Source organism: Nyctibius grandis, chromosome 7, assembly GCF_013368605.1.
Source record: "Nyctibius grandis isolate bNycGra1 chromosome 7, bNycGra1.pri, whole genome shotgun sequence".
NCBI lineage: Eukaryota > Metazoa > Chordata > Aves > Nyctibiiformes > Nyctibiidae > Nyctibius > Nyctibius grandis.
In genome coordinates this window covers 58653502-58681061 of record NC_090664.1, presented here as the reverse complement: position 1 = coordinate 58681061, position 27560 = coordinate 58653502, and the positions used below count along the sequence as shown (strand labels likewise).

Here is a 27560-nt window from a genome sequence, read left to right as displayed (position 1 = left end):
AGGAATTGCTGAGGCAGGTAGGCTTTCAGATGGACCTATGCTAATGCCTGCACAATACCCCCTCCTCAGCTTAAAGCAAGGTGTGCTGAGTGCCTGCTGGGGCGGTTTAGGCTTGCAGGGATGTTAGTCTTGCAGATGTTTAGATAAGAAGAGCTTTAGGCTTCCAGTTTTTTCTCTCTTAAGAAGAAGAAAATAAAAAAAAAAAATAAAAAGGAACTATGGGAGGTGAACCCTTCAAGTTTTGTGTGAATGCAGACCAGCGTTTGTCATTTAGGCTTCAGAAGCCTGAAGGCATTTTTTTTTTGTTTGCTTTTTTAGCATAAGCAAAGCCTGGGTGTAGTTCAGATTATAATGTGGATTTCACCTTAAAAAGGAGAGGAGTCTCATTCATGTCAAGCTCTTTAAGCATCTAAGAAATGCTGAAGCTGCTGAACCTCAGAATTAAAATAAACCCTTATTTTTTATTAACATGCCCGTGACAAACATGGGAATTTTCCATGAATAAGAAAGCTGAAGGAATAAAAACATGGAAAAAGAATGCTATATAAGGCCATAGATAAATTTATATAAAGAATTTTGGTAGAAATGTGGGTCCATAGCCTTAAAAAAACCCTTTTCTGCAAATGCAAGCTGCTCTTTACGCCGTGGGGATTTGGGATTTCCCCGCTGCTGTGGTTGCTGTTGGATGCGTTTGTAGGGTGTGTGCAAGCACATCTTGATATTTGTCGTTAATTAATCAGATCTGACTGGCAACATTGTTCTTTTAAATATTACTTTAGGGGCAGACTGATTTTTATTTTTATTTTTTTAAGTGCTAACTCGTAGCGCTGCTGTAGGCACTGGTGAGGCCGCACCGTGAATCCTGTGTCCAGTTCTGGGCCCCGCACTTCAAGAGAGATGTTGAGGTGTTGGAGCGAGTGCAGAGGAGGGCGACCAAGCTGGGGAAGGGTCTGGAGGGTCTGACCTACAAGGAACGGCTGAGGGAGCTGGGGGTGTTTAGCGTGGAGAAGAGGAGGCTCAGAGGTGACCTTAGTGCAGTCTGCAACTACCTGAAGGGAGGTTGTAGCGCAGTGGGAGTCGGCCTCTTCTCCCGGGCAACTGTCAATAGGACAAGAGGACACAGCCTGAAGCTTGGCCAGGGGAGGTTCAGGTTGGCCATTAGGAAGCATTTCTTCTCAGCAAGGGTCATTAGCCATTGGAAGGGGCTGCCCAGGGAGGTGGTGGAGTCCCCATCTCTGGAGGGGTTTAAGCAAAGCCTGGCCATGGCACTTAGTGCCCTGGTCTAGTTGCCATGGTGGTGTCAGGGCAATGGTTGGACTCGATGATCCCAGAGGGCTCTTCCAACCTCATTGATTCTGTGATTCTGTAAATAAAAGGAACAGTTACCCCCTTTTTTTTTTTAATTTATCACCTACTTGTTCGTAGAGGTCTTCAGCTTTGCTTTAGAGTTTTAATTTGGGTTTTGACAAGCCCTTTCTCTTGACACTCACAGAAAGCGCATGAATTCAATGCTAATTTTAATAACGGTCTCCCTTCTATGTACCTGCAGACAGCAAGGTGCGGCTTGGAGGGCAACCAGTGGGATTGCTCTAAACCTCTGGGGCTGGAAACCTGCTGGAAACCCTGCGGGGTGTGTGTTTGGCTGGATCCCCAGCTCGCGTACGCTCTTGCTGTGCCGGCTCTCCCGCGTGCCAGCGACCGCGCTCCCTCCTCAGGCTTCTCACGCGGGGATTTTATGTAACTTCAAACCCAGCATGGGAGGAATTTGGCAAAAGGTTTTCGAACGAACAGCGACGCGTTCGCTAATTTTGGAAACCTGTTTGTATTGTTTTGATCTGGGGCGAAGGAAGAGGCTGTCACTGGAAATGGGATCTGTAACCCAAGCCAGCTCCCTCCTTTAGTAAGGTTTAACCTGCGCGAGGGCACCCGTAGCGAGGTGGGACGGCTTTCTGCTGCTTTAGGTGGTGGTGGAGGGATCATTGAGGAGGGAGAATGCTTGGGTGTAACTGGCTGAAATACTGCTGCAGTGAGGGAGTACTGCTGTTCCCTCGCTGAGGAGAAATGCTTCTCTGTCCAGTGGGAATTAACCTGTTCATATAGACAGAGAATCCCAGCCTGGTTAAGGGTTGGAAGGGGCCTCTGGAGATCATCCAGCCCAACCCCTGCCCAAGCAGGGTCACCCAGAGCACGTTGCACAGGGTCGTGTCCAGGCAGGTTTGAATATCTCCAGAGAAGGAGACTCCCGCCTCCCTGGGCAGCCTGTGCCCAGGCTCTGGCACCCTCACAGCAAAGAAGTTCCTCCTCATATTCAGATGGAACTTCCCATGTTTCAGTTTGTGCCCGTTGCCCCTTGTCCTGTCGCTGGGCACCACTGAGAAGAGTCTGGCCCCATCCCCTTGACACCCCCCCTGAGGTATCTGTGAGCATTGATAAGATCCCCCCTCAGTCTGCTCTTCTCCAGCTGAACAGCCCCAGCTCCCTCAGCCTCTCCTCGCAGCAGAGATGCTCCAGCCCTCTGACCATCTCCGTACCCTCCGCTGGACTCTTCCCAGTAGTTCCTTGTCTGTCTTGAACTGGGGGGCCCAGAACTGCCCACAGTTACTCCAGGTGTGGCCTCAGCAGGGCAGTGTAGAGGGGCAGGAGAACCTCCCTTGACCTGCTGCCCACAGTCTTCCTCACACACCCCAGGACAACATTGGCCTTCCTGGCCCCAAGGGCACATTGTTGGCTCATGGGGAACTTGTCTACCAGAACACCCAGGACATCTAGGACTATACAAGATACATTACCAGTAATGTCACATCTACTTCATTCTTCCATATTTTATTTCAAACAACCTGTTAAATTCATGCATCATCTTCTGTATGGTCCCTTCTTAAGTGTTTTCTATCTTTTAATATTTTGATTTCTCACTCACCACCCTTTAAGCTCCTCAACTTTTAGCAATTTCCACCCCCAAGGGCAGACAAGTCTCACTACCAAGTGCCTTTAGAGCCACAAGATCATCTGTTTCCTAATGCAGTTCACTTTCTTCTGCAAGATTTTCTCTGGGTTTTGAAGGATCTCAACTAGCTTTATCCCCTTCAGTATATTCCAGTTGTCTTGCCAGCTTTGACCCCACGCCGTGCAGAAGCTTGTGCTCTGCCATCCTCCTTCGTGGAGCGGCTGTTTCGAGGTGGCAGATGCTGAGGGTGCTCATGTTCTCATGTCTAAAGAGACAGTTATTTCTTTTTCGTTTAGGACCACCAGCTTTCATCTGTTAGTTGTGCTGTATCACAACACGTCTGGTTATGGATGTCTTGAAAGTCTTCATTGAATCATTTAGGTTGGAAAAGACCGTTAAGGTCATCGAGTCCAGTGTTCATGTTGGGTCTTCTTGGGTCTTGGCTATACTAGACCTCAGTGCTGTTCTCACCCCTTGTAAACGCTTGCGTTTAACACTCAAGATACGTGACTGTCAACAATGTTGGTGTCCTGGAAGTCCAAAACTCCACTTTCTGTCATCCTAAAGATGAAACCTCCTTTTAGGCGCTAATTTGTGTCCAAGTGCTGTTCTTAGAGGGCTTCTGACCTCCTCTGCATCAGCAGTAGTTTGAATTCATGGCTTGCTTAACCCCATTAAATCACATCCATGCCCTCGTGTACTCCACAGCTTGTTTAAACACGTGGCTCATGTTTCCTCAACGAAAACAAACCCTGTTCTTGCTGCTCTAAGAATGATTTATAGCCTATTAATGAGCTTTATCAATTGGACGGGAGCCTTCATAGAGGCAGGAGTATATTACTGCTGGTGATAGGTCTTTCTAGCAGGTTCCTCCTAATTCTCTGTTGATGATGGTTTAAATGGGGAAATAGGTGGTTGTTGCCATGCTGTCACCCTGTCGGGTCCCTGCCTGGGTTACGCAGAAACCGAGAGCTTTGGCTTTCTTTTCCAGAAACTGATACTTCTCGATCAGCTGATGTTTGAAGTGAAACCTGTGAACCTTTTCTGCATGAGATCTTTCACCGTGTCACCTTGACGATGCTGGATTATGGCTCAAAATGACCTTAGTGCAGTCTACAACTACCTGAAGGGAGGGTGTAGCGCAGTGGGAGTCGGCCTCTTCTCCCAGGCAACCAGCGACAGGACAAGAGGACACAGCCTCAAGCTTGGCCAGGGGAGGTTCAGGTTGGACATGAGGAAGCATTTCTTCTGAGCAAGGGTCATTAGGCATTGGAAGGGGCTGCCCAGGGAGGTGGTGGAGTCACCATCTCTGGAGGGGTTTAAGCAAAGCCTGGCCATGGCACTTAGTGCCCTGGTGTAGTTGCCATGGTGGTGTCAGGGCAATGGTTGGACTCGATGATCCCAGAGGGCTCTTCCAACCTCATTGATTCTGTGATTCTGTGAAAAGTGGATTAAATTTAGCAAAGGTCTGGCTGAAAACTTCCCCTGCATCTGTAAGGTAGACAAGGCAGAGGCTGTCTGCGTGCAAACGTAAAGGTTAGAGCACTGGAGGGTGCTTTTGGACTTCTAGTGGAGGAAATAACAGATGAAGACATGAGCTGTTGGCATCTCGGTTGAGGTGTATCGGTAACCACTGAAACTTTTACATCTACTTCTGTAGTTTTCCTTTGGGGGCTGAGAAACTCGCTGAAACTCTCCCAGATATCAAGCAAAGCACGGAGAGAGTCGTCATGTTCTTGTTGCCTCTCCTTCCTTGGAGGAGAAACTGCTTTTCTCATGGTATTGGAGTGAAGAACTTCGGGAAGCAAAGTTGGGCTTTTCTGTTGGCTCAGAGCATTGGCAGGTTGGGTTGGGATCAAGGTCATGCTCCATGTTAGTTCACTGTTGAGTGGCTAGCTGCCAAAGTACTGATTAATTAATTGTAAGCACCGTGGTAAATAGCCAGGGCTGCTAAGGAAAATACTAAAATTGAAAAAAAACCACAATCAGCTTCCTACATCTCATTTTAGAGATTTTTTTTTTTAATAGCTGCGTCGCCTCTGCAGTTTCTGTTGAAATAAGGTTCTGGCTAGTTTGCAGACCCTCAGAAGACAACACCAAGCCAGCAGCTTGCTCAAAAAAGGTTTGCTCTGTCCAAGTCCACGCAGAATTTTCAGCGTTGAAATTTATTGAGCTTCAAAACCACGCCGGGCACCCCTGCGGAGGTCTGTGTGACCGTTGGGTGACGTTGGTAGGGATGTCTCCTGCAGCAGGATTATTTGTGGGGTTGGTGGTACCTTCACTGTGTCCCCATTTGAAGTGCTGAACTTGTAACATGACGTTTCTTCTTTCTACCTGATGTTTACACCTCCTTTTTGTGTTTTCTTTTGCATGTTTTCTCGGCTGCATTGCAACAGAGAAGAAGAAAATGAGGTGAGTAGAACTTTTCTTGACGTAGCTCATGAGACATGCATTAGCCCAACCTGGTTATTGTGACCTATAGATTTCTTGAGTCGAGACTGAGGGTCCAGATAAAGCAAACTGATGTCCTGGGGTTCTTCTGGTTCAGTGGTTAAATGCAGGAAAGAAGGGAAGCACCTTCAGTACCACTTGTGCCATCTACACACCGGGATGCGATAGCAGAGCGCGACGGTGCCCTTGAGTCCTTCAGTGTAGGTAGATGCTGCTTTCTGCACCGTGAGAAGATGGTTATTTAAGGACTTAATGTGTGAAAAACATTAGTTTTGCTGTATCTGGCTCAATGAATTTAAGGGGAAAGGAGAAAATTTGGAGGGACTGGAGTGGTTTATAATATCCCAGTGTAGGAATGACTGCTGCTAGTAATTTTTGATGGTGTAGGACAATATCTGCTCTGGTTGTCCTCCCAGCGAATTGAGAGCTGCAGGAGCACTGCTGCTGCGTGTGTCTCTGCTGAATATGCAAAACGAGCTTCTGTCGCCTTGTTCTTCCTGCAAAATACCCACAGCGACGTTTTGGGGAACGTTCCTTCTGTAAAACATTAAAGGAAGGAGAATTCTTCTACTAGAGAGCTTTCACCAGTAATTGCTACCTATAAGATTTCAAAAGCTACCCGTGGAGTCTGTTTAAAAAGTCATGTTTTGTTAAACTTGGTGTTATTTAGGAAAAAAAAATAATCCCTGGAAGGGTGAGCACATGAGGGTGAAACATTTGTATCGTCTCTGTTGAATAGACTGTGAGAAGGGGAGGAGTAGAAGCTTAGCAGCTCCTTTTTTGCCTTCACACCCTGTGTTTTGTGTGAAGGTGGATGTATCCAAACCCTCGTGTGTGAGCTCGGATTTCAGATCTGGTGTGCTTGAAGTTAGAAAGCTGTTGATCAGAACATTGGCACGTTTCCATGAGTGTGAATTTTGTGCATAAAATAATGTCTCAAAAGTTGTAGCAAGAAAGAAAACTCTTGAGTGCTGATGTGCTGTGTTTACTCTATTTTTAAATATATATTTATTATATTTTTTATATGTAATTGGTATCGTAGGTGAATCCAGTCTCTGATAATTTGGATTCAGATTTATGGAAACCCCTTCCATTAGACATCAGGGTATGGTTGAAGATAGGAACCTGCTCTCTTATTCTTCCATTGTCCCAAGACATATACACAGGTTGGGGTAAAAAGGTGTGAATTTCTGGTCATGTAGGGATAGTAATTGACCCAGCAAACCCCAAAATGATGTTCCCTTGCTCTTCGGGAGGCTGAGCCCAGCGTCCTACGGGAGGGTGGTCTCAGTAGCATTCAGACATGTAGAAGCTCCTACCAAACGAGCTGGACTCTTGATCTTGTCCTTTATTCCTCCATAAATTCGTTTATATACACTTGTGTATGAGTCTCTGGATCACTTCTGATGTTTGGGTTCTTTTGAAAACAGGGATAATACTTTCAGCCTGGCTTTCTGGAGCAGGTTGTGGCACAGTTGTGGAGAGAGGAGCGGGTTTCAGAGCTGGGCAAGTGTGTGGACATGCAGTTTTTTCCAAGGTCACTGTTTAGGTGCCCTTTTAGCCGTGGCACTCGTTTCAAAGCATCCATGAAATAGCACCTGTATAAATAACACCCGTTTAAAAGGAGTGTTGTTTTTTTTTTTGCACCCATTTTTTCCAGAATGCAGCTAATCATAGAATCACAGACTGGTTTGGGTGGGAAGGGACCTTAAAGCCCACCCAGTCCCAACCCCTTGCCATGGGCAGGGACACCTTCCACCAGCCCAGGTTGCTCCAAGCCCCATCCAACCTGCCCTTGAACACTGCCAGGGAGGGGGCAGCCACAGCTTCTCTGGGCAACCTGGGCCAGGCTCTCACCACCCTCACAGCAAAGAATTTCCTCCTAATATCTAATCTAAATCCACCCTCTTTCAGTTTAAAACCATTCCCCCTCTAATCATCTATTAGTGAAGATCAAATGTGTGCATAGTGCTGGGTTGGGTAGCCAAGACTGGTCACGTGGAGACTGTGACATGGTTTTCACAATTAAAATAAAACAAAAATGAGGATATTTTTGTATATATGAAGTCCAAGGGTGCGAATAGAATGGGATGGGGTTTCCATTCCACCAAGGTCTTATTTAATAATTTACTACGGTGCCTTTAGCCTGAGCAACTCTGCATTGTTTTACAAAAGTTAAAGGATAACAAAGTACGTAATAATTCACAGTGGGTTGCAGGAAACCGCTGCTGCTGCCAAAGATGTGTTCATGCAACAGTTATGGGAGTAAAACCCAGCTCTGGACTGGTTTTATACTGCCACAACTGTTTCCATTGGAGTTATGCTTCTCACAGAAAATGTAATTACACTGATGCAATTTGGATTTGGGGGGATAAAGACTATTGACAACCCTTTTACCATGGTGCGACAACGTTTGTCGGTAGGGATTGCGCTCCTGTGACACAGCTTTTGCGTAGACGAGCCCTGAGCTTTAAAATAGTTGGAGACACGCCAAGGTGGGTAAATGTACACTGCTTTATGCTCTGAAAATTGCTAATCTCGGGCTTGGATAAATGCATCCCGTAAGGGACGAGGTTTTGTTGAAGGAGCTTTGTTGCTCTAGACTTGCTCCATTTCCAAAGCCAGGTTGTGAGTGCTGGCACAGCAGCTTGCTTGGTGGAGATCCTGAGCTTTTAATGTCCTAGAGAAGATGACTTTCAGCTCATTAGCATTGAAAATGAACGGACTTACTGTAGCATGGTCCTCACTGCAAGGTGACGAGTGAGATCCTGGGCAGGAGACAGCACAGAGCTGCTAGTGCGGTCTGGGGAAGTGATCGTCCCTCTGTACTCGGCACTGGGGAGGCCGCACCTTGAATCCTGTGTCCAGTTGTGGGCCCCGCACTTCAAGAGAGATGTTGAAGTGTTGGAGCGAGTCCAGAGAAAGACGACCAAGCTGGGGAAGGGTGTGGAGGGTCTGACCTGCGAGGAACGGCTGAGGGAGCTGGGGGTGTTTAGCCTGGAGAAGAGGAGGCTCCGAGGTGACCTTAGTGCAGTCTACAACTACCTGAAGGGAGGTTGTAGTGAAGTGGGAGTCGGCCTCTTCTCCCAGGCAAGCAGCGCTAGGACAAGAGGACACAGCCTCAAGCTTGGCCAGGGGAGGTTCAGGTTGGCCATTAGGAAGCATTTCTTCTCAGCAAGGGTCATTAGCCATTGGAAGGGGCTGCCCAGGGAGGTGGTGGAGTCCCCATCTCTGGAGGGGTTTAAGAAAAGCCTGGCCATGGCACTTAGTGCCCTGGTGTAGTTGCCATGGTGGTGTCAGGGCAATGGTTGGACTCGATGATCCCAGAGGGCTCTTCCAACCTCATTGATTCTGTGATTCTGCTGGTGAGGTGCACCTGGAGCATGTGACAGTCGCTTGGTCTGGAGGTGACAGAGTCATCACGCACAACTGAGTCCTGGTTGGATTTCATGGAGGTTGTTGTATTAATACTGATCTACGCCTGAGCCTGGAAACTTCTTAGGAATTACTAACGACTGAGATAAGGCTGTTGACAGGAGGTGGGAAGGGACGGGCGTTAAAATTACCACTGTAATTCATGATAGTCTGATTTATGCTGAAACCAAATGCATCCAGGTGCAATCTCCTGGGATGTGAAAACAAACACACTTAGAGCTTAAAAATGAAGGATATTTTGTAGCCTGAGACCACAGAAACAGCACAAAGAAAGCGGTACTATCTCTTCAGTTAACTTTATATGTTGAACACTATCTCTTTTTTTTTAAAAAAAAAAAGAATTAAATAAAAAAAGGACTTTCAGTCAGTTAAAAAGCCTCAGCCCAAACCCCAAAAGATGTTTTGCTCCACACTGGCAATGAGTGGGTGATTGGTTTTGTTCAACAGAGAGGCAGGCACGGAAGGCAGCGTGGCTACGCTATCCCAGACTCCAGCCCAGGGTATCAATTTCTATTTTATCATCATGAAAAATTCACCAGGTGAAAGAAAATTGTTCAGCGTGCCTGTAGAACTGAGCTAAAAACCCAAACCCCAGTTCCTCTAACTGCATCCTCTTTTATTTGTTTGCAGGGCAAGCCTGAAACCGTGCAGAAAGCTGGCTTTGTCAAAGGCCTGGTCTTCAAAGGCGTTGCTTCGAGTCGCTTTTTGCCCAAAGGCACCAAAACAAAGGTTAACCTTGAGGAGCAAGGAAGACAAAAGGTGTCTTTCAGCTTTAGTTTAACCAAGAAAACTTTACCGAATCGATTTCTGAGTGGTCTTGGAAACGAGAAACAAAATGAAACTCAAAACTCCCCAGCAGTACCCCTTCAGACTGACTTTAACCCCAAAAGTAAAATGGACCTGGGGGATGCAGCTGGTTCAGCTGAGGAGTCTTCACCTCCAAAACCGAAGGTAGAATTAGGGAAGATCCACTTTAAAAAACATTTACTCAACGTCACAGCAAAACCGCCACCAGCTCCAGCAGCAACGCTACCGCCGCCGCCGCCGGCTGCGGCACCGGTAACGGAACCGGTGGCGTTGGCCACGGACTTTCTCTCCACACCACCGCCTCCCCCTCCGCCTCCCCCTCCGCCGACGGCGTCGCCAGCAGCATCGATGCCGGTCCCTGCAGCGGCAGCCTTGCCACAACTGCCCGTAACGCTGATGTCAACGCTCTTGCTGTCGCCGCCCGTGGAAGCTGAAGTCCCCGCTTCGAAGGAGCCGTGCCACGCGGTATCTAAGGAGGCTTTGGAGCCAGACGTCAAGGAGGACACGGTATCGCGCGGTTCGGAAGAACGTGGAACTCAAAACGCACCCGAGCAGACGGAAATAACTCCGCAGAAGGAAGATTCCCATATTGGGAAAGAGGAGGAGGTTTCCGACGGCTCGAAGGGTGCTCCCCTCTGCTCCCGGAGGCAGGGGTCCAAGAGGAAGTTCTCCCAGTCCGACGGCACGCTCCTGGGCTCCGAGTCCGACGAAGATTCGGTGAGGACCTCCTCCAGCCAGCGGTCACACGAGCCGAAGGTATCCAGTACGGAAAAGGAGAGAGATGCCAGACGCAGCTCTGCATCCCTCAGAGGCGACGACCTGGGGAAGTCCTCCTCGCGCTCCAGGTCGGACAGGGATGAGAAGTACTCGAGCTATTCAAAATCAGAGCGAGATTCGCGGTATGGGTCCTCCCGCTCTCGATCGGACAGAGAGAGACGGCGAAGCCGGTCTCATTCCCGTTCTCGATCCGATCGGAGCTCCCGAACCAGCTCTTCCTACTCGAGGTCGGAGCGCTCCCACTACTACGAATCCGACCGCAGATACCACCGGAGCTCCCCGTACAGGGAAAGGTCGAGATATTCCCGTTCGTATGCGGACAGCAGGGCGCGAGAGAGCTCGGACTCGGAGGACGAGTACAGGAGGACGCATTCCAGATCGAGCGACTCGAGGCGCACGTCGTCCCACTCCTCCTCCTCCTACAGAGACTCGAGGAGTTCTTACTCCAAGTCGGACAGGGACAGCAAAGTGGAGTCGTCTCATGCTGACGTGGAGAGGAGAGGAAGGTCTTCTTCAAAAGCAGATAGAGATTCAAAAAGGACTTCAGAAAGTGAAGTAACCAAAAGGTGCTCTCCCCTTGACGAGCTAGGCTATCGGAAGGGGACATCCCATTCTAAGCCTGACAGCAATGTGAATTCCTCCCGTTATAAGTCCACCCCTTCAAAGACCCCCGCACCAAAGCCTGATAAATTTAAGAGTTCTTTCTGTTGTACAGAATCGAGCGAAGAATTAAAACAGCAGTCTAATTCTCTAGATTTAGAGACCTCTTGTCTGAAAAGCAATGAGATCAGGGTGTCCATTGCGAAAAGATTTGAAAGGGAAAAGACGCTTTCTCCTTTAAAGCAGTTGAACGATTCGCCTGCTTTTAAGAAGGCAGATGAGTTGAAAGCGGGTTTTGCTGACTCCAAGTCTGAGGAACTTCCAGGAAATGAATGCCACGACAGTGTTAAGGAACAAGAAACTTTATTAAAGGTGAAGCACGATCAGTTAAGAACGTGTTTCCCCGTGGAGTTGAGTGTAAATGGGTCCCCGGAGGGTAGGGCTGATGGTTTGGCAACTTCCAGTGCCTCCAAAACAGAGGAGGTCGCCGCGTCTTCTGATGATATCCCGTGTCGGTCAGAAGCATCGCCCGTCGTGAAGATGAGTCCGTCGTATCCGTTGCCGTCTAATGGGTTTGAGAGCACGTCTCAAGAGCAAGAGCCAGACAATTCTCAGGTCCAGTCCAGCGAGTGCAACAGTGTGTTCAGGCAAGCGGAGGCTCCGGTCCCGCAGCAGCAGGGGGAAGCCAGCCCTTTGCCCATCGTGAATGTAGATCATCCTAAAACTGTACTTGAGCAGCTGGATGATCAGGCGACTCTGTGCGACAAAACCAAAGAACCAGTTTTTTGCTACATTTCCGACGATGCCGCCCCTGCTTTGTATCATTCGGAAGTTGAAATCGAAGCAGAACCAGCAGATTTCAAAGTGATGTCCGAGACTTTCCTGGACGTGCAGGTAGAGCCGCAGACCGTTACGTGCGATTACGAGAGCACGGAGGATCACCACTCAATGTCTGCCTGTGACAATGAGCACGGTCATCCTTCCCATCAAATCAGCCTGGCAGTGGAGAGCTCGAGCAGGGATCCCTCCCAGGATGGCTGTTCCCCGAGGAACCATCCCGTGCCGGAGGAAAACGTCTCTTCCAAATGGGACGTGCCACCGCCGGATGGACACCAGGAGCTGCTGCAGCATTCGGAAGCTGAGGAGATGCTCGAGTTGGATGCTCAGCACTTCAGTCTTGGTTTGGCAAAAGGCAAGGCGTCGTTTCAAGATGAACATTCGTACTATTCGGAGGTGCCGCTGGAGCACCGCAGCAGAGAGGTCGTGGAAGAAAGCGCTGTTTGCACCGAGGGAGTGGGGCCGGATGATTTGAGGGTTCGGTGTCCCGGCGTATTGGTCGAGACGGATGAGGGAAACGAGCCCTTGGTGGCTTCGGCTTTTCCAGATGCCTTGTTTCCTTCTTGCGATGTCATTGTCACTGCAGAAGAAACGGAGACGCTGACTCAAGCCCCGACGTGCGACAGCAGCGGCAGCGCCGCTGAATTTGTTCCTGCTGGCCACGACGGTTACTCTGACACAGGGGAGAGCGACAGCGAGGGGGGCAGCGAGGACAGTGACACGGAGGACTCGGAGTCTGATGATGGCGTGCCAAGGAAACGGCTCCAGTCTGTTGTGGTTGTACCAAAGAACTCAACCATAGCGCTGGAGGAGAGCAGCCCTGGCTCCTCACGGAGCAGCCAGGGCAACCGGCGCTTCTCCGACCACTGGGACGACGAGCGGCCCGAGCCCAGTAGGCCCTACTACGAAGAGAGGATGGAGAATATAGCGAGTAAAGGTGGCCCGCAAGTAGAGAGCAGATGTTCTCCTAGAGGGATGGAGAGGAGCCCCGCAACTTCGACCGAGCTGAGCAGGAAGGAAATGGAGGAGCTGCGGCCTGATCTGTGCCAGCCTCAGAGCGATGGTGTTGACAGCACAAGTCAGGCAGACCTGACGGCAGACTCGCACGGCAAACCCAACGCAGACGAGAGGATAACGTTGAAGGAGCTGATGTCTGTCGGTAGGCCAGCCGGCCGACAAGACGAGCAGCCATTTTGTCTGCCGGAGAGTTTTGAAGGCCCCGATAAATCCCGACACCAGATGAGCTCTTCTAGGCCGGACAGTAGGCAAGGGAAGGGTGGGCCTAACCAGTGTGGCCTCGGAGAGTTCTCCAGGGCTCCTGCGACAGAGGAGGTGGGTGGTTTGGGCTGGGAGTTTTCCCAGTCGGAGACGCCCAGTAGCACCTACCAGCAGCCGGATAGCAGTTTTGGGGTCTACTCGGGCTACGTTTACCAGCCAGGCTCGGGAGCGTACGGCAGCTCGCAGAGTTACTGGCAAGGTGATGGTTACTGGGATGCGAGGTCCGCCAGCAGGCCTTCGGCCGTTAATTACGAACGGATTCAAGGGCAAGTACCGGATTCTCTAACGGAAGATCATGAGGAGTACGAAGAGGATGACCATTGGGATGAGGACTGCAAGCCTCGTTTTCCCAGCCCCTCGAGTAAAGGCCAGGAGCCCGAGCAGAAAGAAAAAGGCTCGGTGCAGGCCCACGAGATCAGCAGCAATTCGACCAAGGAGCCGGTACCTGCTGGGGAGAAGAAGGAGGAGGTGAAGGTTTTGGAAAAAAATGATGTGAAAGAACGAGGTCCACCAAAAAAAAGACGCCCGGAGTTGGAGAGCGACTCCGAGAGCGATGTGGACTCGAGGGAGAAGAAGAAGGGGAAAGCTCAGGGAGAGCAAGTGGAGTCGGCGCCGCAGGACGCCTCCATGGTCGGTCGGTTGTGCATCATGGATGACTTCCGAGACCCCCAGCGCTGGAAGGAGTTTGCCAAGCAAGGGAAGATGCCCTGTTACTTTGATCTTATCGAGGAGAACGTGTACTTGACCGAAAGGTAACTGTTTTTTACTCTTTGCCTACAGCAATTTTCAATTTTAACTTCTGGTTCTTTGATAAGTTTTTTAATGGCCAAATTGGCATAATTTGGAGGGAGGGGGAGGGATGTCGCGGTCCCTACGTGTGGCAAAGCTGCTCTAGAGGAGATGACACTGGGCAAGTGTTTAACCCCTCCACCCTGGGTCTCTTCTTCTAAACAGAAAACCCCAGTTGGGCCCAGACAGGACCCAGTGGTGAGGTGGAAGATGGGAGGGAAGTAGGGGGAGGATGGTTTATTTATACCCTCTTGGTCGTCCTGCAGCATCCCCTTTGTCTAGCGTTGGTTTGGGTGTCAGGCAGGACTTGCCCACGTAGGATCACCGGCATCAGCACCAAGTGTGGGAAAGGTTTGGGACAACCAAGGTTTGTTTCCAAAAGCTTTGGTTACTTGTATGTAATTATTTGTGCTCTCAGATGAGTTATTTTAGCTCTGACAGACCGTAATTTGAAATGTCAGAGGGTAGCTGTTGGCTGCAGGTTATCCTGTTCCCTTTGGCATGGGAATGTTGAACAGGGTACTATCCCTGGAAAAGAAAATCATCTCATTTCTGAGCTTCGGGGCTGATTAGTAAGTGTATCCCTTCAGGGCTCAGCTACCTTCACCCCTGCCAAAAAAATACTCACTCTGGCTTCGGCGCGTAGGTGAGAGCTCTTATTCCTGGCTTTGCCACATCTTTGTTCACTAAAATGCCTTTTTTTTTTCTTTTTATACATGTATTTTAAAAGAGATTCTCGATTCAGAGTCTGAATACCAACCACTTATCTGCAGATAAAACCTGCTATTTATTTCAGTCCAAGGTTTTTTTTTTCTTATGCCTTTTTTTATCTTGCTCCAAAGCGTTTCCCTAATCATCTCCTGGCAACTAAAACAGCAATTACTGGGTGCCTTTGATGCCCTACCTGTTCTTTGACTACAATTTTCTTGTTTTCATTATTCTATTTGACAATAAAGCAGAGGTTTAAGTAGCTCCAACCCTCCAATTAAATTTGTTAAAAGAATGCTGTTTGAAAAAGGTACCTGCACTCACCTAATGGGTTATATGTTAATATTTTAGAATATAGGTTTTTTCCTGGCCTTTGGATCAGCGAAACCAAGTGGGTGTTACAGAATAGCTGACACTGGAAGGGATCTGTGGAGATTATTTCCGTAGTATTATATATGATTATAGAATGTGGTATTTCACGAGAGGCTAATCAAAGTTTATCCTTTTAATTTAAACCTTGGATTATGTGGTGAGAAATCCTCTGTCTAGAAAAAATCAGGATTGATTTTTTCTACTCTCAACCTAGAATTTTCTACTCTCAACCCAGAACCTCTCTCTGAATTTTTCTCTCTCAGCCTAGACAGGCTGGAGAGTTGGGCGGGGAGAAATTTAATGAACTATAACAAGGGCAAGTGTAGAGTCCTGCATCTGGGCAAGAACAACCCCATGTACCAGTACAAGTTGGGGACAGACCTGTTGGAGAGCAGCGGAGAGGAAAGGGACCTGGGGGTCCTAGTGGACAACAGAATGACCATGAGCCAGCAGTGTGCCCTTGTGGCCAAGAAGGCCAATGGCATCCTGGGGTGGATTAGAAGGGGTGTGGTTAGTAGGTCAAGAGAGGTTCTCCTCCCCCTCTACTCTGCCCTGGTGAGGCCGCATCTGGAATATTGTGTCCAGTTGTGGGCCCCTCAGTTCAAGAAGGACAGGGAACTGCTAGAGAGAGTCCAGCGCAGAGCCACGAAGATGATTAAGGGAGTGGAACATCTCCCGTATGAGGAGAGGCTGAGGGAGCTGGGTCTGGAACACAGGAGGTTCCACGTAAATATGAGGAAAAACTTCTTTACAGTGAGGGTGACTGAACACTGGCACAGGCTGCCCAGAGAGGGTGTGGAGTCTCCTTCTCTGGAGACATTCAAAACCCGCCTGGATGCGTTCCTGTGTGACTTGATCTAGGTAATCCTGCTCTGGCAGGGGGCTGGACTGGATGATCTTTCGAGGTCCCTTCCAATCCCTGACATTCTGTGATTATGTAATTTTGGGGTAATTGGTTTCTTGTATGACAAAGCGAAGGGGTTTTAGTCCTTCCTCTGGCTGTAGGTGCCTGTGTATGCGCACGTCTACGCTGAAAGGAAAAACTGGATTGTGGACATTGAGGAGAAGGGAAAAAAGTTAAATATCCTGGGATGTCTGTCTGAGGAATCACCTTTTGTGATCAGAAAGTCATCACCTCCCACTCAAACCTGGTGTCCCACCTCTGGATGTGTTTAAGAAAAGCCTGGACGTGGCACTTAGTGCCATGGTCTAGTTGCCATGGTGGTGTCAGGGCAATGGTTGGACTCGATGATCCCAGAGGGCTCTTCCAACCTGATTGACTCTGTGATTCTTGTGGTTGTCCAAAGATAACCAATTCATATGCCCAGTTTCTAGAGAATAAGTGAATTTCCTCCAGTAACAACTGATAAAGATTGAGGAGTAGTTTCTCCACCCTGATACTGTCTAACCTGTGTTTCAATGTCTTGTCTTCAATAGGAAGAAGAACAAATCTCACCGGGATATTAAGCGAATGCTGTGCGAATGCCCTCCACTCTCCAAAGAAGAGCGAGCTCAGGGGGAGGTTGCTTGTGGAGAAGACTGTCTCAATCGCCTGCTCATGATAGAGTGGTGAGTAGCATTTCCTGAGCTGCCAGAGCTGGGCGGTGTTGTCCGTGAGATGACTTGGGAGCCCCTAAAGGAATCCAGGCTTTCCTGAGCGGTGGCAACGAGCTGTCTGCACGCTCTTGTTTTCACTGGCTGGTGCAGAGTGATCCTCAGAGCCTGCACACCAGCATTTAAATCTGACCTTAGATCTTCTGCAGGAGGCTGGACCTTAGCAACCTCCTGTTAAAACCTGCTACAAATGCCTGGAGTCAGGGCAATGGTTGGACTTGATGATCCCAGAGGTGTTCCAACCTCATTGATTCTGTGATTCTGAGTCTTCTGCTCCTCAGCCTTAACTCTAGTCCATCACAAGCGTGGTTGGAGGGAGTTAGAAGTGCCAATGTAGCTCTACTTGAGATCCTTATTTCTTCTCATTTCTCCTTTTGCATCTCTCTCCTCTCCCCAGAGCCTCACCAGGCTACGGCTGTTGTCTCCTTTTCCCTCCTGGGAGAGGCTGGGAGAAGGTGGAGGCAGGGGACAGGGCGCTTAGTGGCATTCACCCCCTGGCATGAGGATTGTCACCAGCTGGGGTGGAAGGAGAGGGGTTTCCTGGCAGAAGCCCTGCCCTTTGGTTTTAATTGAATAGCCCAGGCAGTAGACACAGGGGAAAGGGAGGTTTGGGGGGAAGAACTCCTAAAAACATGGGGAGAAGACACCAGTTCATCCCATTTTGATTGTACGAAGTTGAAGCACGGCGACATTCGTCTTCCAAATGCTTTTATCTTCCTTCCAGAAATAAATTGCCTGCATTTGCATGTTGACAGTCAGATGGTTGTGCTTTTTATAGCAAAACACATTTGAAGGTTTTACACTGAATTTATTACAGTTCCTTGGTCTCTATTTCCCATCCGAGCCCTTTCTGTGCTCGCTGGTGTCCTGCTGGGAATTGATTTGTTCCTTTTCCTTCCCTTAGTTCTTCCAGGTGCCCAAACGGCGACTACTGCTCCAACAGACGCTTCCAGAAGAAACAGCATGCAGATGTTGAAGTGATCCTCACCGAGAAGAAAGGCTGGGGGCTGCGCGCTGCCAAAGATCTGCCATCGTAAGCCTTTGCTCTTCGAATGACGTTCTTGTGCTATTTTAATCCCTCATGAAGGGAAAATAAGTTGCGTTTTCTTAGTTTCACTGACATTAGTAGATTTGCTGAGGTTCTTCCAGCTTTATACACCGTCCTTGTCCTCTGTCAGGTGTCCCTGTTCGTTATCAGCAGCTGCCTATCCACTAATGGGGATAGGGCCCACTCTGGGCCCTGCACTTCAAGAGAGATGTTGAGGTGTTGGAGCGAGTCCAGAGGAGGGCGACCAAGCTGGTGAAGGGTCTGGAGGGTCTGACCTACGAGGAACGGCTGAGGGAGCTGGGGGTGTTTAGCCTGGAGAAGAGGAGGCTCCGAGGTGACCTTAGTGCAGTCTACAACTACCTGAAGGGAGGTTGTAGCGGGGTGGGAGTCGGCCTCTTCTCCCAGGCAACCAGCGCTAGGACAAGAGGACACAGCCTGAAGCTTGGCCAGGGGAGGTTCAGGTTGGACATCAGGAAGCATTTCTTCTCAGCAAGGGTCATTAGGCATTGGAAGGGGCTGCCCAGGAAGGTGGTGGAGTCACCATCTCTGGAGGGGTTTAAGCAAAGCCTGGACGTGGCACTTAGTGCCCTGGTCTAGTTGCCATGGTGGTGTCAGGGCAATGGTTGGACTCGATGATCCCTGAGCGCTCTTCCAACCTCATTGATTCTGTGAATCTGTGATAATAACTGTAGCTACACCACCAGGATGACCAGGCTGCAAGTTTTATTCAGAGAGCCCATCTCAGCAGTGATTATTTTCTGTTCCTTGGTATTTCTTACTTGCAGCTAAGCAGAGTGATGCTTTTTTTTCCCTCTTGGGTTTTGCAGCAACACTTTTGTTTTGGAGTACTGCGGAGAAGTGCTGGATCACAAAGAGTTCAAGGCTCGCGTGAAAGAATATGCCCGGAACAAGAACATTCACTATTATTTCATGGCCCTGAAGAATGATGAGGTGAGCGGTGTGATTGCTGGGCTTGGCTTTGGGGGAGGCTGGCTGGGCTTAGCCCTGGTTACGTACAAGAGAAGTCTGGGAGCTTAACTGTATCCTTGGAGAGGAGAGGCACTTAGTGCCCTGGTCTAGTTGCCATGGTGGTGTCAGGGCAACGGTTGGACTCGATGATCCCAGAGGGCTCTTCCAACCTGACTGATTCTGTGATTCTGTGAGAGATTGTCCTCCCGAGGGAAAGGATGGAGTATGGCCCATCCCTTCCACACGAGCAGACCTCTGTGGGAGAGAAACCACGTCTGTGTCCCAGCTCTGGGAGATGCTTCAAGCCAAACTCAACCTTCCTGAGTGACCAAGTAAACCAGGAAATCACGTTTCCTTTCTTCCCTTGCTCACGGAGCTACATGAAATTGGGTCACTTTTAGCTGATGAAGTCCCCACGTGCGGGATTACTGCCAGTGTAATATTTATCTGTCAGCAGTTCTTAATTATTTATCTTTGCTTCAGCGCCATGGGATCGTGGAGCTGCCACGCAGGGAGCGCAGCCTTGCTTACCTTGGGCGACGGGCCCTCCCTCGCTGAGAACAAATTGTATAAATAGAAATTTAATACCCTGTTCAGCTTGTCTCTTCTGCCAAGACTTTTTGGGTCTGGGTGGAGAGGAACCTCGTGAAGTTCAACAAAAGCAAGCGTAGGGTCCTGCACCTTGCGAGGAATAGCCCCATGCACCGGTACAGGTTGGGGGCTGATCTACTGGAGAGCAGCTCTGCAGAGAAGGACCTGGGGGTTCTGGGGGACAAGAAGTTCCCCATGAGCCAACAATGTGCCCTTGGGGCCAGGAAGGCCAGTGGTGTCCTGGGGTGCGTGAGGAAGAGTGTGGGCAGCAGGTCGAGGGAGGTTCTCCTGCCCCTCTACACGGCCCTGGTGAGGCCACATCTGGAGTAACTGCGTCCAGTTCTGGGCCCCCCAGTTCAAGACAGACCAGGAGCTACTGGGGAGAGTCCAGTGGAGGGGTACGGAGATGGTCAGAGGGCTGGAGCATCTCTGCTGCGAGGAGAGGCTGAGGGAGCTGGTGCTGTTCAGCTGGAGAAGAGCAGACTGAGGGGGGATCTTATCAATGCTCACAGATACCTCGGGGGGGTGTCAAGGCGATGGGGCCAGACTCTTCTCAGTGGTGCCCAGTGACAGGACAAGGGGCAACAGGCACAAACTGAGACACGGGAAGTTCCATGTGAATATGAGGAGGAACTTCTTTGGTGTGAGGGTGCCAGAGCCCTGGCACAGGCTGCCCAGGGAGGGGGGAGTCTCCTTCTCTGGAGATATTCAAACCCGCCTGGACACGACCCTGTGCGACGTGCTCTGGGTGACCCTGCTTGGGCAGGGGTTGGGCTGGATGATCTCCAGAGGTCCCTCCCAACCCTTAACCAGTCTGTGATTCCGTGGGTAGCTTTACAGTAAATGAGTTAAAACTACTCAGTGCTTTTTTCCTCTTTTTTCCTCCCCAAAGTAAGTGATTTTTGTAGCTGCTGGGGGATTGTTGTGTGATCACAAGGGGGCACAGAGGAGTGTTTCCAGTTAGAAAAAGGAGGACACAGTGATCCAGGAGACGACCTTTCTGCTCAAGTACAATGCGTGTGGCAGAGATGTTCAGCTTCCCCAGCCCTTGTGGTCGTTGTACCATGTATCAGAGGGTCAGAAAGAGATAATTAAAAATTCAGGATCCCCACCCAGCTGAAGAACTCTGTATTAACCTGTGATGAAAACTAAGAACCATGTACCAGTTGTTTGGTGCTCTTTTTTTGGGGGACACTTAATATCTTTATAAAACCTGTTCTCCAAACCAAATAAAGTTGATAGCTGGAGCAGGAAAACGTGGTGACTTCTGCGTGGGTTGTGTTTGAATGCATCATGATTGTAGCTGCACTGCTTCGTGTTCCTGCCTGGTGCACAGAGAGGGAGGCTCTTTCACTCTGTTTGTTGTTCCATTTCTTTTCAGATCATTGATGCTACCCAGAAAGGAAACTGCTCTCGTTTTATGAACCACAGCTGTGAACCAAACTGCGAGACACAAAAGGTAAACTGCTGCATCAAAGCTGCTGGCTTCTCACTTCCACTGCCTCAGCGAGCTCAGGGTGAAAAGCATTTCTCCTTTATCTTTATGTCTCTTTGTTTTGGGTTTTATTTTGTTGTTTTAACTCAGCGAAATGGAAACAGCTGCCTTTGAAATAGCGAATTTTAAATTTATCAGTGATGCTGTTTGAAGGATTAGTTTTGTTCATTTAAAGCAAAACCAGAGTCAGGCCTGGCTTGTGTTATAACTCTTGTCATCTTGTTTTTCCCTTGCCTTAGTGGACTGTGAACGGGCAGCTCAGAGTTGGGTTTTTCACCACCAAACTGGTCCCGTCGGGCTCGGAGCTGACGTTTGATTACCAGTTCCAGAGATACGGGTACGTTTCAGCTCTCTCTGCTTCAGCTGCTGGGATTGGGGTTTTTTTTGGGTGCAATGAAAAAATCCTGCTCCGAAACAAACCATTGCAGAGCCTCATCTGACAGAGCAGTTGTGAATGAACTGGAATCCCCCTGTATAAAAAGCTCCCTGGGTAAAGTGTCTTCCATTTCTAACACAAGAGATTGGGAGAGGAATTTCCTGTTGATTTCATATCTTTTCCAGTGTCACTTTATTGCCTTTTTGTTCCACTTCATACCACCTCTCCCCGGTGGAAATTTCCCAGCTAATTATCTCGCCTGTTTCTTTCCTCTGTCTAATTATTAATTACCCAAGCTCCAGACTTCGCAACACCCTTAAATAGTGCCTCTTCTTCCCCACCCACCCCTGGTTTATGACTTTGCAAATACTTGCAGAGCTGTAAAACCCCAACAGACAGCACCTTCCCTCCTGTCTGACCCCACGAGTGCAGGTGTGCAAGCTCCAGCCTGGGCTTTAGCTTCCTTCTCTAAACCTGAGCCTAATATTTTTCCCTTACTGCTTGTCCAGGTGTACAGCAAAGCATTGCACTCTCTTGAGTGTGATTAGCACAGAATAGCATCTGACAGGCTTGAAGCAACCTGTAATTATGAAATTAATTGTAGTTCCATTTTATAATCCCAAGGTTTTTTTACTGAATACAGTTGTTTAAGGAGCAGTCTACAACTTATTGCAGTCTACAACTACCTGAAGGGAGGTTGTAGCGCAGTGGGAGTCGGCCTCTTCTCCCAGGCAACCAGCGCTAGGACAAGAGGACACAGCCTCAAGCTTGGCCAGGGGAGGTTCAGGTTGGCCATTAGGAAGCATTTCTTCTCAGCAAGGGTCATTAGCCATTGGAAGGGGCTGCCCAGGGAGGTGGTGGAGTCCCCATCTCTGGAGGGGTTTAAGAAAAGCCTGGCCATGGCACTTAGTGCCCTGGTCTAGTTGCCATGGTGGTGTCAGGGCAACGGTTGGACTCGATGATCCCAGACGTCTCTTCCAACCTCATTGATTCTGTGATTCACTCTGATATCTTGTATGTTTGAGTTCAGTGACTCTGGGCTTGTCTTGCTGGAATTTTCCAGCTCTGATCTCTTGGGCATCATTAATGAGCTCAGGTTCTGCTTCGTAGAAGATCCTGCAGTTGAGCTTCCCTGGTTCTTGCCGCTAGTACTGCAGAGCCACGTTCCTCCAGTGTGTTATGCACATTTCCAAACCCCCCCCTTCTCCCAAACAGTCGTGGCATAGAGTTTAAAATTTACAGTATGTCGAGTAGAAAATACAGAGACTTTGTGGAAATATTGCCTGAATATAATATAATTTAAACCTTGTCAGCTCTCCATGGCTGTATATCCATGCAAAAAAAAATCTTCCCCCTGAATTTTACTGCTTCCTCGAATCCTCAGCCCATTCTTTATTCTGTTTTGAGCAATAAAATACAAGCCTTTTTCCTAATGAATATAATCTCGGTTGATTGCAATGCGTGGTGAGAAGTTAGCAGACCCCAAACCTGCACCTTTTCCTTTCTGATTCGTCGTTCTTAACCTACAAAGGGCCTGGAACTGAAGCAGGCTTTGATTTCCAACTGAGACAACATGGGATCATGGTAGCTACGTAAGAAATAAAGACTTTGTTTGAATTTTCAGTGGCAGAAAGGCCTTGCCACGCAGAGTTCTCAGCCCTTTCTTTTCAGGATGCACTTGAGAGTAAGATAAAATATTATTAAACTGCTCTGTCACTTTTGCCCACCAACAGCAAAGAGGCTCAGAAATGTTTCTGCGGCTCGGCCAACTGCCGGGGTTACCTGGGAGGAGAGAACAGGGTCAGCATCCGAGCGGCCGGAGGCAAGATGAAGAAGGAACGCTCCCGTAAGAAGGACTCGGTGAGTCTGGTTCTCCCTTGTATGTGTGGGTTTATTTATTTCTAAGCATAGCAGCAACAAGGGGTTGAGCCTGGGCTTCATCTTCTCTATGGAGGTCTTCAGGTCACCTCTGTAGTCATCTTCTGGGATCGGTGACTCATAACGACCTCAAAGTCTGGTCTTTTCTGTGAATATATTTATATAATTTAATTTCATGAGGGCCCTCAACACTTGTGTTTTCTTGGAGCTTTGGTTAAATGAGCAATTTGGTCTGGTGGAAGGTGTCCATGCCTGTGGCAGGGGGAACTAGATGATCTTTAAGGTCCCTTCCAACCCAAACCGTTCTCTGGTTCTATGATTCCCTTTCTCTGGGTAACTTAGCACAAAGTACCACCAGAGAAGGACTTTCACAGGTGCAATATCTGGTCGATATTGCACGCTACTAAAAAACATCCTAAATTCTACCTGGTTTTAAAAATCTGGTTTGTGTCGCATGATTTTTAACCTCGGTGAAAGACGGGCGATACCGGCGTCACCGTGTAGGACGTTCCCTGAAATCTGAGGGCTGGAAGGGTGCAGGTGTTTGCCATCTCCAGGCTGGGATGTGAAATTTGAATCACTTAATTGCTTTGGCCTAGAGGCAAGTCAGCGTCCAGGAGGAACTTGTGTGAACACGTGTCGTGTTTGCGAGACTTCAGTTACAGTTGTGTTTGCAGATGGACGTGAATGAAATATATAACTTAAATGCAGACTTTTTGTTAGTCTTTTTAGAGCTTTTCATGCATGTCATCTCCTATGAACCTGCTCCCCACGTTGGATGGCGGGGATGGGTTCACGTGGTAGATGTAGGAAACGGCAGAGAAGTCTGAGCAAAGCCGTCAAAGGGAGTTTTTCATGGGTGCAGCCTGCTGCAAGAAACTGGATGGGCTCCTTTGGCTTCCTACAATCATAGAATCACAGACTGGTTTGGGTTGGAATGGACCTTAAAGACCACCTCGTTCCAACCCCCTGCCACGGGCAGGGACACCTTCCACCAGACCAGGTTGCTCCAAGCCCCATCCAACCTGGCCTTGAACACTGCCAGGGAGGGGGCAGCCACAGCTGCTCTGGGCAACCTGGGCCAGGCTCTCACCACCCTCACAGCAAACAATTTCTTCCTCAGATCTCATCTCAGTCTCCCCTCTGTCAGTTTAAAACCAATGCCCCTCGTCCTGTCACTCTCCTTGAAGTTATACATCTCTGTTCCTACAAACAGGATTTGTTACCTGCTCTTTTGGGAGAAGCTACCTTTAAAAGTGCCACCTTCCTTTTTATTTACCATGTCGGGGAGGCAGGAAGCCAAGACATTATTTATAAGTCATTTAGAAGTGGTTTTAAAATGCTAATTGGTGGCACTGAACAGTAGGATAAATTATGAACCTTATTTCGGTGTCCGCATGGAGAGGAATGTGCCTCTGGCTGTAAAGGTTATAAATACACATTAGGTGTGTACACCTAAACGGCACCGTTCGTTAGGAGAAATGGGGATTAGAGCTGGGGGTTCCTGCCTGTTGTGTGTGTGCCAGGAGTGCAACCGGCTGCGCTGTGTCCCCAGTGTGAGCAGAGCTGGTGGGAACAGTGTGCTCTTGTACGGGATTTCAGGTCTAAAAAAAACCCCATAATAGGCCAGATTAAAAAAAACCCAACGACACTGAGTCGAGGGAGGGGATTCTGCCCCTCTGCTCCGCTCTCGGGAGACCCCCCCTGCAGTGCTGCGTCCAGCTCTGGGCCCCAACAGAAGGACACGGAGCTGTTGGAGCGAGTCCAGAGGAGGCCACGGAGATGCTCCGAGGGCTGGAGCCCCTCTGCTCTGGAGACAGGCTGAGAGAGCTGGGGCTGTTCAGCCTGGAGAAGAGAAGGCTCCGGGGAGACCTTCTAGCACCTTCCAGTGCCTGAAGGGGCTACAGGAAAGCAGGAGAGGGGCTTTTGACAAGGGCATGGAGTGACAGGACGAGGGGGAACGGTTTTAAAGTGACAGAGGGGAGATTGAGATGAGATGTGAGGAAGAAATTGTTTGCTGTGAGGGTGGTGAGAGCCTGGCCCAGGTTGCCCAGAGCAGCTGTGGCTGCCCCCTCCCTGGCAGTGTTCAAGGGCAGGTTGGATGGGGCTTGGAGCAACCTGGTCTGGTGGAAGGTGTCCCTGCCTGTGGCAGGGGGTTGGGACTGGATGGGCTTTAAGGTCCCTTCCCACCCAAACCATTTCATGATTCTATAAATTAAAGCCAGGCTGCTTTTCCATATGGGCAGATTGCTCGGGAGAGGCTTCTCCTGGCTCTCAAAGCCAGGGAGCGGATTGTCTCTGCCATCACGTAGAGTGGCACGAGCCTGGCACGACCTCAGAGTTATTTTTCCTTTGGCTGTGGCAGGTGGACGGGGAGCTGGAAGCGCTGCTGGAGAACGGAGAGGGTCTCTCCGATAAGAACCAAGTTCTCAGCTTATCCCGGCTCATGGTTCGCATCGAAACGCTGGAGCAGAAGCTCACCTGCCTCAAACTCATCCAGGTGAGGAGGTCCCAGCTGAAGGGGAGCAAACTGTGTCCTGTCACAGCAACGTCCTGGGAGCTCTCGTTAGAGGGGAAAGGTGGGAGAAAGGTCTCACGCTGGTGCCAGCAGCCCAGGCGCGAGCTGAGCGGTTCTGCTTGGTTTGTAGATCGTGTGTAATCACCACCCTGTGCTCGATTTATGTTTGGTGGAGCTCGGCCTGGGTGGTGATGCAAAGTGCCCCTTTCTAGAAGCACATAAATCCCTTGTACGTAAGGGTTTAGTGAGTAAGTGAATGGTTTGTCAGCTTGAAATCCTTGCTGTCTTATCCCAAGATCATCCTGCACTTTTACCTCTGTGTGCAGATGAGCTGCAGCCACTTTTCTGGCTTCTTGGGAAGTTTTATCCCCCAGAAGGAGCTGTTCACCAGGTAACTGTTATAGGACGGTTCTGCTGCATCAGTTACTGCTCCAAACCCGGCCGTTACCGGCCACGTAAATGCCATTAAATGTCCCAATGCCGTTAGGCGTGCGCTGATCTCACCAGGTGCCTGGTTCTTGCTTCTGCCATGGGTTTGACCGGTACCTTAAGCCCAGTTGAGCAGTTAGCCCTGTTAGCCTGTGGAAATCAAAGGGTTTTTTTTTTACCTGGAAATCTCTGCCCATTCCCACGGACTCTCTCTACCTTTGGCTCCTCCAGAATACGCACTCGCAGTCCTGCCTCAAGTCCTTCCTGGAGTGTCACGGCTTGTCTCTCCTCTGGATTTGGATGACGGAGCTGGGCGATGGGCGAGGAAGCACCACGAACAACCTGAAGCTGCAGCTGGAGGTCAGTAATTCCCTGGGGTTGAAGCTTTCCCAGCAGCATTGCTAATTGCTCAGAAGCATGATGATTTTATTTTTCTATTTTTTTTTTTAATATACATATTTCATGCCAAATATTCCTGAAAACAAACTGCAGGTATCCTTAAAACTACAGCCTAAAACTTCTGCTTTAAGGAAAATCCTAAATAGATGGAAAGAATTTGCTCTTGTGGTTTTTATTTGATTTCTGAGTTAGTGACATGAGCCAGGCTTAAATAAATCTCGTCGCCGTTGCTGTTTATTCTGTGCTGAACCTCACAGGGAGTTGGAGGTATCGACGGTCTGACGTGGAACTTGAGTGTTTCTGTTTTCTCTGTGCGCTTTGGCGTTGCATGCAAAGAGACATCTGGGAGTTCCTTTCTAGAGACGCTTCTATGAGAAGGTTGCTGTGCAGTTTGGAGAGGCACACGTGGTCCCACGTGAGCTCTAGGGCCTCTCCTCTCCTGCTGACTTCTCATTTGGTTTTCAGAAGTGGTGACAATCCTGCCCAACCCTGCTTCCATAGCTCAGCATGGCTTTTCTCCAAGCTGATACTTTGCATTTTTGAATGATTAGTGTCCTGCTCGTGCCTTTCTCCTCTTTAACGCCGTGGGTTCAGGTGTTCCCTCTGAGAAACGGGCGCTGTTGGTATCAGAAGATACAGCTTTCGTTGCAAGTCTTGTGTGATCACATTACACACAGAATCACACAGAATCAATGAGGTTGGAAGAGCCCTCTGGGATCATGGAGTCCAACCATTGCCCTGACACCACCATGGCAACTAGACCATGGCACGTTAGGAAGCATTTCTTCTCAGCAAGGGTCATTAGCCGTTGGAAGGGGCTGCCCAGGGAGGTGGTGGAGTCACCATCTGTGGAGGGGTTTAAGAAAAGCCTGGACATGGCACTTAGTGCCCTGGTCTAGTTGCCATGGTGGTGTGAGGGCAATGGTTGGACTTGATGACCCCAGAGGGCTCTTCCAACCTGGTTGATTCTGTGATCTACGCTGTGGTCTCTGACACTGTGTTGACTTCATCACCAGGTACCTCTGGGTGTTTCCTGGTGTCTAAAGGAGGATCCCTGTTCCTGGGACTGCCTTGTTGGGTGCTGGAAGTGTGTTGTGGTACTGGGAGTACAGGAGCTAGCAGCAGCCTCATGTTCTGGCGAGATTAAATCAACTGGAAATGCCATCAGTATCAGAGATGCTCACCTTGTCCTTGGAGCTCCCAGTTGTCCATATCTCTTTTTGTGTTTAAGGTTTAGCTCCACGA

The 27560-nt window shown here is 49.2% G+C and overlaps 1 protein-coding gene across 1 annotated transcript in view; it reads left to right on the top strand.

Moving 5' to 3' along the window:
• The first annotated feature begins 9624 nt into the window (after positions 1 to 9624).
• SETD2 (SET domain containing 2, histone lysine methyltransferase) overlaps positions 9625 to 27560 on the top strand; it is a 46943-nt gene continuing 29007 nt past the window's right edge. The window contains exons 1-9 of the mRNA XM_068404391.1: positions 9625 to 13881; positions 16436 to 16567; positions 17517 to 17645; positions 18488 to 18611; positions 20602 to 20679; positions 20955 to 21052; positions 22825 to 22951; positions 25335 to 25469; positions 26148 to 26276. Of these exons, the coding sequence (XP_068260492.1) occupies positions 9725 to 13881; positions 16436 to 16567; positions 17517 to 17645; positions 18488 to 18611; positions 20602 to 20679; positions 20955 to 21052; positions 22825 to 22951; positions 25335 to 25469; positions 26148 to 26276 (5109 nt within the window). The 5' untranslated portion in view covers positions 9625 to 9724. The remainder of the gene's footprint in view (positions 13882 to 16435; positions 16568 to 17516; positions 17646 to 18487; positions 18612 to 20601; positions 20680 to 20954; positions 21053 to 22824; positions 22952 to 25334; positions 25470 to 26147; positions 26277 to 27560) is intronic.